The 9,736-nt window shown below is 37.2% G+C and overlaps 3 protein-coding genes across 3 annotated transcripts; 2 read left to right on the top strand and 1 right to left on the bottom strand.

Annotated features, from left to right (window-relative positions):
* On the bottom strand, positions 1 to 354 carry LOC137747951 (uncharacterized). Its single transcript, XM_068488075.1, has one exon. The coding sequence runs from the start codon at positions 352 to 354 to the stop codon at positions 1 to 3; it is 354 nt and encodes a 117-aa protein (XP_068344176.1).
* A 161-nt stretch (positions 355 to 515) lies between these two features.
* Positions 516 to 1,513, top strand: LOC137747886 (cytochrome P450 CYP82D47-like). The gene is made up of 2 exons (XM_068488020.1): positions 516 to 789; positions 1,251 to 1,513. The coding sequence occupies exons 1-2, from the start codon at positions 516 to 518 to the stop codon at positions 1,511 to 1,513; spliced, it is 537 nt and encodes a 178-aa protein (XP_068344121.1).
* A 4,874-nt stretch (positions 1,514 to 6,387) lies between these two features.
* Positions 6,388 to 9,051, top strand: LOC137745918 (cytochrome P450 82A3-like). Its single transcript, XM_068485953.1, has 2 exons — positions 6,388 to 7,446; positions 8,217 to 9,051. The coding sequence occupies exons 1-2, from the start codon at positions 6,490 to 6,492 to the stop codon at positions 8,838 to 8,840; spliced, it is 1,581 nt and encodes a 526-aa protein (XP_068342054.1). The 5' UTR covers positions 6,388 to 6,489; the 3' UTR covers positions 8,841 to 9,051.
* The last annotated feature ends 685 nt before the right edge of the window (positions 9,052 to 9,736 follow it).

Here is a 9,736-nt window from a genome sequence, read left to right as displayed (position 1 = left end):
TCAATCCCCCACAAGTGCAGGTTGGAGATTCATTGTAGGATGGTAATGTTTCGTGTAGTAAACTGAGATTGATTGTTGCTCCTGTCTATGTTTGGTGATTTCCCTTTGGATCTGGTAGATGCGCGAATCGTTTCCCTGTGAGTAGCGATTTCGCAAGTCTGCCCATACATCTGCCGCTGATGTGTAATAAGAAACGCTGGTCGCGATGTCATCATGTACGGAGTTCAGAATCCAAGCAAGGACCATGTTGTTGCATCTTTGCCATGACGTAAACTGCTTGACAGTTTCAGATGCAGGTTCAATGGTTCCATCAACCAAACTGAGTTTGTTCTTCGCGCTCAAGCTAAGTCGCATAGCACGACTCCATGTATTGTAGTTCACGTGTTGTGGAAACCAAGATATTCACATGCTGATCGGAGGAATGTAAACTAAAAGGGTTTGACTCACCAATAAACAGCTCTTAACAGGGTAGTTAGGATGGTGGCAGGAAAGCGTTATTTTGGCTCATCGGCGAAATGCGAAGATGGGGAGGGACGAGGCGATGTCGGAAGGCGATTGGGCAGTTTTTTCAACTGATTGGGATTTTTGTGGTGGCAGATGCACTGCCGTTTCTTTGGTGGTTGGATTTGCAGGGGCACAAAAAGGCGATGAAGAAGACGGCGAAAGAATTGTATCAAATACTCGGAGGGTGGCTGGAGGAGCACCGCCAGAGGAGAGGAGCTTCTCATGGTAAGGCGGAGGATGAAGGAGGTGATGAGGATACTAGCATCAACTCCACCTGTCTGATATGTTATCTTTCTTTTTCTTAAAAAAAAAAAACTGAAGAAACACAACACTGCGCTAGTTGGTACTGTTTAGAGTTAGTTTTAAAAACACTTTGAGGAATGTACTAATGTAGTTGCTTGCAAATGGGAATCCAAATTACAACGTAAATTGGGCAGGAAAGTAATGATTGGATGGGGGTGTGTCTGGTTGCCATTTAGAAGTATGGCACACTTACCACGTAGGCTATTAACTGATGATAACAGGTAGTTGAGATTTATCATGTTTAAGTGTGATTTCAATATTGTGATTATGAATCTCGTCTTATTTGCAGTCCACGAATTACGTACTTCAATACTTAAATAATTACAAATTCATGTTACCAGACTCGGAAGTAATTAACTCATACATTTATGTTAAAAATTGATCATTTCTCATTTCTCATTTTTACCTTAATTCAAACAAAATTAAACACATGGAAATTGTAGGCGCTTATACCATAGCAAGGTACCGCGTGCCAGCTGGCACCCGGCTAGTGGTCACTGTGTGGAAGATTCATAGGAATCCTAGGGTTTGGGAGAACACAACTGCTTTTGTTCCTAAGAGGTTCTTGGAAAGCTATAGGCACATAGACGTTCGAGGGCAACAATTAAAGCTGATGTTGTTTGGCTCTAGCAGACGGTGGTGCCCTGGTGTGTCGTTTGCCATGCAAGTTCTTCACCTAACGCTTGCTCGTCTGCTGCACTTTTAAATTGAAACTGCGCCGGCTCAGACTATTTATTTGACTGAGAGACTGAGAGACTGAGAGTCCTGGTTTGAACATTCCAAAAGTAACTCCTTTCTCCTCAGCTCACGTCTACCTGGTGAACTCTTATCTCTGGTCAATTGTCTGAACAAGAATAAAAGTTGAACTGCTTAATTGGTTAATTAAGGAGGTTTAATTAGCTTTTATTTTGTTGTAATATGAGTCTTTTCTTTTTGTCATGGTACAGGCCATTATTGAGAGGAGAAATCGAATTCAGTAGTACATGTGCAAGAGTGGCTTGTGATCGAATATTTTAGTGAATATAATATTTGTTTTTACTTATGCATTTTGAATTAAAAAATATCTCATCCCTTAAATTATTATAATATTTTTAAATTCTTGTAGTCGAATATTTTAGTGGATAAAGTCTTTGTTTTTACCTTTGCATTCCGAATTCAAAACTCTCATCCCGTAAAGTATTAAAATAGTTTTGAACTTTTCTCATCTTCTTCTTAATAATAATATTAAAATAAAGTGTAAGATTGAATTTTCGTAAAATATGTTGTCCTTAACATCTATTTATACTATCTCTTTAATAGAGATATGATCCACATACGATGGCAGACCTTACTTTTATTACATAAATAATACAAATGATGGTCTAAATGGATCATAAGTATAGCAATACTTATTTTCTTAACCAAACTGAGTTGTCAGTTTTGGTGCTGTAATATGAACTTCAAATGGTTGTTAACATAATAAAAGAAAAATATTAAATAGCTAGTAGTGATATTATCGGATAAGTTTAAATATTTACACCCTCCATTATGATCAAATGGGGGAAGATAATATCTTCAACCTAATGATGAACTGAACGTCATTCCGACAAGCATGCACCATGGCCCATGGGGAACCTATTCAACCGTGATGTGCTTTTTCTCGATCGGAGCAGTGACTTTTCTCAGCCGCGTACAAAAGTCTTTGCTAAACATAATTTTCTTTCCTGATAAGAACATTTAACGTAAAGTACTGGTACAGTGATCAATTATTTCATTTTGTTTTTTTCTTCTGGTAGTGATCAATTTGCAGTTTGCTTCCCAGGCATCAATAATTACAAATCCATTTGCTTTCTATGACAGTAACAGCTTATAGAATTTGAATTATTAATGTGTTTAATGTTATCTGTATATTTTAACTAAAAATCTATCAATCTTTAATTATAAATTATCTTAAACAAAACAGAATTTCTTTGGCAAGCGACAAACCTATATACGAAAGTTGACCTAGATGTAGAAATCTCTAAACTATGTTATCGTGTACACTAAATAAGAGCTTTGTAGTGACAGATATCTCGGTCGGAGCAATGACTTTCTCAGCCACGTACAAAAGTCCTTGATAAACACAATTTTCTTTCCCGATGAGAACATTTAACGTAAAGTAGTGGTACAGTGATCAATTATTATTATTTCATTTTGTTTTTTTTTTTCTGGTAGTGATCAATTAGCAGTTTGCTTCCCAGGCATCAATAATTACAAATCCATTTGCTTTCTATGACAGTAACAGCTTATAGAATTTGAATTTTTAATGTGTTTAATGTTATCTATATACTTTAACTAAAATCTAACAATCTTCTGGTTCAAAAAAAAAAATCTAACAATCTTTAATTATAAATTCTCTTAAACAAAACAGAATTTATTTGGCAAGCGACAAACCTATATACGAAAGTTGACCTAGGTGTCCCATTAAGAAATCTCTAAGATATGTTATCGTGTACACTAAATAAGAGCTTTGTAGTGATTGATATCTCAGCCTTAGTGGCTTAATCCAAGCTACAATTAGTGAACCTGTGGAAGATCCGTTCCGACCCAACGGTTTGGTCTGACCCGGCGGAGTTTAAGCCGGAAAGGTTTCTCACAAGCCATAAGGATGTTGATGTCAAGGGTCGGCATTTTGAGCTCATGCGTTTTGGTAGTGGGAGAAGAGTATGCCCTGGCATAAATTTTGGCCTTCAGATGACGCTTTTAACTCTGGCTAGTTTCCTGCATGTGTTTGAGATCTCTGCAATACATCCGCGAACCATTGATATGAGCGGAAGCTTTGGAGTTTTTGACGCGAAATCTACCCCACTTGAAATCCCCCGTCAAACCACGCTTGCCTCCATATCTTTATGAATAGAATTGGTCACGCCATAAGCATAATAAAATAAGATAGTCGCACCATAACGCCTAACAAAAGTAAAATATTACACACCCGGCATATTGTAATTAAGGTGACAAGGGCCAGTCGTGAAACTTTCTCCTTCCCTAAGTTACTCTAATTGTTATTGGGGAAGCCCATGATTTCTCTCTGAAATAAGTTGTTTAATTCTGCTTGCTTTCTAAAATAAGTTGTTTGATTGTGTACAAGAGTTGCTGCTTTCTCGCCTGCTTGCTCTCTGAAATAAACTTGCAGTTTGCTTCTTCATTTTTTTGTTTGTTCACTGACCAATGCATATTTCTTTTAGTTGTCTCTTTTTATTGACTTGGTGCCACTACCAAAGACATTTGCATTAAAAAAGATCTGTTATATGCAACTTTATATAATCAGTTTTAGAATATGTATTTGAATGCATGATGATTTGGTGTTTAAATAATTTAGTATTCGGAACTGTAAACCGGTAAGAACCGAATCGGAACTGATGTAGACTGAACGGTACGATTTTACTAATAAATTTAAGTAGAACCGCATCGAACCAAACTGTTGATATTTTCTGATTTCGATTCCGATTTAGGAATGGAACCGCACTGTACCCACCCCTAGGTACAGTAAAGCTTCCACTTTTGACTACTGAGCATGATGCATGCTTTTTCTTCCACCACATACTATAGATGACAAGAAAAAATTGAAGATAACGAAAGGATCTTTAATATCCAGTTATGATGGAACCGCACTGTATCCACCCCTAGGTACAGTAAAGCTTCCACTTTTGACTACTGAGGATGATGCATGCTGTTTCTTCCACCACATACTATAGATGACAAGAAAAAATTGAAGATAACGAAAGGATCTTTAATCTCCACTTATGGTGGTGTTTTGTGTGACTATTCAGTTGCCTAGTTTGCACAGCACTTTTTCTTTACTTTTTTTGTCTTTTTGGCTGTTTATTCTTGGAACAATACTTGGTTACTTAAAGAATATGAGTATGAACTCTTATTTAAAATTCTTAATATTGTAGCAAATGCATAGACGGTGCGCAATGCTTTTACCAATACCGTTCATTTGTTTTTAAATAGTTTGATGACTAAACGACCTTAATTTTAATTGATTTTTTGCAGAGACAGATCTTTAAAAAAAATTTCCACCCCACTTAAAAACCATTTTGTCCCCTTTTTTTTTATTTGAAAACGAAAAGATTTTGCTTTGTTTGAAAACAAATTTAAAAAAAAAAAATAAAAAAAACGAAAAACGCACCCATGGTGGAGGTAGTGGCGGAGGGGGACTGCCACCGTCGCCGGCACCATGGGCAGGAATGTCCCAAACCTGACACATCATATATACCGAGGCAACAAGTGATGATGTGTGGGATTGTCATCCCTAGACCGATGGATGCCAACTGCTTGACATGCCTAGATGGCTTGACAAGCAAGTAGCATCATCCCCTATATAGCATACACAAAATTCTATAAATTAACAACGAATAATTTTGAAAAATTTTAAAGAAGAATTCCTATTCATCTCCGAATATTTAAGTATTGGTTTTTTTTCTTCTAATGGCCCCGTTTTGGGTTTTTAATGAATATCACTTTTCAGCAAAAATAAAAATCTCTACTGCTTAACCGATGAGGACCTATAGTCATAGGGCATTAGGCCAATTCTTGCTGTTATAATCTTGATGCTGCCTTATCAGACATGGGAAGGTAAATACTATCTAATTACTTTGGGATAAGTCAAGAACGTTGAATGTTCTGAGTGTATTAGGTTTGAGTCTTTACATATCTCCAAAAGTATGAAAATTAAGTATATTGACTAGAAGCTAATGGATACAAGTTTGTTGATTATTCAACAAGATAGAATTCTATTTGATACTAATTAAACTACGTTTAAGTTTGTTGATTATTCAACGAGATATAATTTTATCTGATACTGATTAAACTGCGTTTAAGTTTGAATCTTCAGAGCAAACATTCACTATGGAAAATATGCTACAGACAAATTGCACGCATAGTTTGTCATACATGGCTGCTGTTAAAGGTGACAAATTAATTTATTAAGTTAATGTAGGTACCTATAAAGACTCGTTTAAATTGATATCATTAGAATGTAGAGATGAGATTCGTAATGACGACGATGGTATAAAGTGAAATCAAATTAAATGTTTAACTAGTACCCATTAATAAGTCATAGGGCATTAGGCTTATTCATGCTGTTATAATCTCGATGCTGCCTTGTTAGGCATGGGAAGTAATCATTCATTTCATAAAAGGTAAATACTATCTAATTATTTTGTGATGAATACTAATTATTTTGTGACGAATCAAGAACGTTGAATGTTCTTAGTGTATTAGGTTTGACTCTTTACATATCTCCAAAATCTGAAAATTAAGTATATTGACTAGAAGCTAATGGATACAAGTTTGTGGATTATTCATCGAGATAGAATTCTATTTGAAACTGATTAAATTACGTTTAAGTTTGTTGATTATTCAACGAGATATAATTTTATCTGATATTAATTAAACTGCGTTTAAGTTTGAATCTTCAGAACAAAAACTCACTATGAAAAATATGCTATAGACAAATTGCAAGCATAGTTTGTCATGCATGGTTGCGGTTAAAGGTGACAAATTAATTTATTAAGTTGATGTGGGTACCAATGATAGGTATCAAACGGGCCCATATTACTCCTATATATATATATGTATGGCGCTAATAACACAAATCACTCCACCAAGTTCAATAAAAATCCATTTTGTCTCTAGCTTTCTAATGGTTTAGTTGCAATAATGGATTCTCTCCCTTATGCAAACTCTATCACTGCTGGTTTATTCACAATAATCATCGTGTCATATTACTTATCACGAAGATGGAGAGCTGCCAATCACAAGGGCAAATTATCACCACCTGAAGCCAAGGGTGCATGGCCTATATTGGGTCACCTTCCTTTGTTAGGAGGCTCCACACCTCCTCACATAACTTTGGGAGCCATGGCGGACAAGTATGGACCTCTTTACACTATCCGCCTTGGCGTCTATCCGTCATTGGTGATAAGCAGCAGCGAGATTGCAAAAGAATGCTTCACAACCAATGACTTGAGCTTAAATTCACGCCCAAAGATGGCAGTTGTTGACCACATTGGCTACAACTACGCCATGTTTGGGTTCGCACCATCTGGGCCCTATTGGCGAGAAATTCGCAAGATCACCACCTTGGAGTTGCTCTCAAACCGGAGGGTTGAGCTGCTCAAGCACATTCGAGTCTCGGAAGTGACTACTTTCTTGAAAGAATTGCACAAAACTTGGAGTACAAGACAAAAGGAGGGCTCGAATGATGGAGTGGTGGTAGAGCTGAAGCAATGGTTTGGGGACATGACGCTGAACGTGATTGTTAGAATGGTGGCCGGAAAGAGGTATTCAGTAGCTGCCGATGAGGATGAGAAGAAAGAAGCGCTCAGGGTTCAGAATGCATTGAGGGAGTTTTTTAACTTTGTGGGACTGTTTTTGGTGGGTGACGCGGTTCCTTATCTGCGGTGGTTGGATTTGGGTGGGCATGAGAAGGCAATGAAGAAAACTGCAAAGGAATTGGACGCCATGGTTGGAGAGTGGGTTGAAGAGCATAAGCAGAGGAGAGCAAAAGGTGGTGCAAAAGGAGAGCAGGACTTCATAGATGCGATGCTTTCTGTGCTTGATGGTGCAGACCTTGGCGGTTTTGATGCTGATACGATCAACAAAGCCACAAGCTTGGTAAATATATATAATTCATTAATTTGCATGCAACTAATCAACCATAAAAGACTGGAGTTAGACACCAAACACATTAAGATTTTATTTTTACCTTCATTACTTAATTAAGCTAATTGCATGGTCTATAAAAGAAAATGAAAATCTAAACAAGAAATTTTATGTATATTCTAAAATCATGTACAATTTCTTACTATTAACAATGTACTGTCAATTGCTGAGAACTGTTTTGGATTGTCCTCATTAATTGTGTTGGTAGTGTGAGGAGGGACGCTTTAGCATTCGGTGCGGCGTCTTAGTTTCTGTTACCTCCTTGCACTACCCATTCCTAGTACTGTCTATTTGCCTCTTTGTAGGCCTTCCTGTTTCTCTTCAGCATCTTTGCCCGGGTGTTATTTATCCTGTCTTCAAAAAAAATAAAAATAAATAAATGATATAGTGATTAATAGTACAATGATTTTGACATATTTCTCATATAGACATCATGTAAAAATGGAATTTATAATTACTTTCACTACATATTGGGGTGGCTATCTAGAATGAATTTTAAGGTGATTTCCAATTTTATAATATTTGAGTGCTCACCAATGTGTACAAACAGTATAAGTTTGTGTACTTAGTAGTTAAGGTGGGACATATTTTAACATTTTAATGTATATTTTCACCTAAATAAGATAAAGACAAGAAAATCATCAATGTAAAATTGTACAGATGTAACCTCACTCTTAAGAATTTATATATCCTAATTAATCAATCAAATATTCCTTGAGCAGAATATGATTGCAGGAGGTAGTGATACCACCATGGTGACATTAACGTGGGCAATATCATTATTGGTGAACAACCCTCACGTTCTGAAAAGAGCCCTAAACGAACTGGACACGAAAATAGGCAGACAAAGAGTTGTGAGTGAAGAAGATATAAGCAACTTGGTCTACATCCAAGCTATTGTAAAGGAGACATTACGTTTATACCCAGCAGCACCATTATCCGGGCCACGTGAATTCACTGAGGATTGCACCATTGCTGGGTACCATATTCAAAAGGGCACCCGGTTGATCATGAACCTCTGGAAGCTTCAAACAGACCCGAAAAATTGGTCCGATCCATTCGAGTTCAAGCCAGAGAGATTTCTTTCCACCCATAAGGATGTTGATGTGAGGGGTCATCATTTTGAGTTGATTCCATTTGGAAGTGGTAGAAGAGCATGCCCTGGTTTGGCATTTGGCCTTCAAGTGGTGCAATTTATGTTGGCTAGTTTTCTACATGCTTTTGAAATCTCGAACCCATCTAGTGCACCAATTGATATGACGGAGAGCTTTGGGCTGACCAACATGAAGGCAACTCCACTCAAAGTTCTTATCAAACCTCGCTTGTCTTTTGAATTTTATAAATAAAAGAAGAAAATATATAATATTATTTGTATGAAGAAGAGATTTTCGTTGTTATTGATTATATACAGTTATTTGTCCATCTCTATGGTCATAAAATCAATACAGATGTTATGAGTATTTGGGAATGGGCATATTACGCAGAGTATATTGACTTTCCCTTGTAACACTGGCAATAAAAAAGTAAACCAAAATAGTAAAATACCTCTTTATTACATTTTTTATTGGGCTCTATGTTGGGCCTATTGCATTCGGCTTTTTTGTTTTTCAAAAGAACCCACCCATTCGCCAGTACACAAATAGGACAAAATAAATTGGTCCATTCCTAGACTCCCAGTCCAATTTATGTGATTAGGTCTCAACCGTTTATAAAAAATAGAATTCTTTCATTTCCTTTTTCTTTTCTTAAAAAAAAAAAAAAAAAAAAAAAAAACTCTTTCTCACAACAAAACCTTTCTAGACTCCAAGTCCCTCCCCATGACAACTTTGACCCTCTATCTCTATCACATCCCAGACCAGCTCCGCCGTAACACGTTATTGTCCACTTTGAGTCTCGGCCACGCCCTCACGGTTTTGTTTCTAGGAACTCACGCAAGAACTTCTCAATGGGTCACCCATCCTAGGAATGCTCTTGCCCAAACTCACTTAACTTTGGAGTTCCAATGGAATCCGAAGCCACTGAGTCTCCAAAAGGTCTCGTGCTATATGGAGGTGGACATGTACATATAAGGCACATCACCCCCTCTCCGTTGGTTGATGTGGGATGTTACAATCCACCTCTTTAGGGGCTCGACGTCTTTGTTGGCACACTCGCACCACACAGCAGAGTGGCTTTGATACCATTATGCCACATCCTATACTGGCTCCGCCGTAGCACGATATCGTTCACTTTGGGCCCCGGT

The sequence above is a fragment of the Pyrus communis genome, chromosome 1 (assembly GCF_963583255.1).
Source record: "Pyrus communis chromosome 1, drPyrComm1.1, whole genome shotgun sequence".
NCBI classification, from domain to species: Eukaryota; Viridiplantae; Streptophyta; class Magnoliopsida; order Rosales; family Rosaceae; genus Pyrus; species Pyrus communis.
Note: the sequence above shows the minus strand (reverse complement) of the source record. Positions and strands in the feature narration are given on the sequence as shown.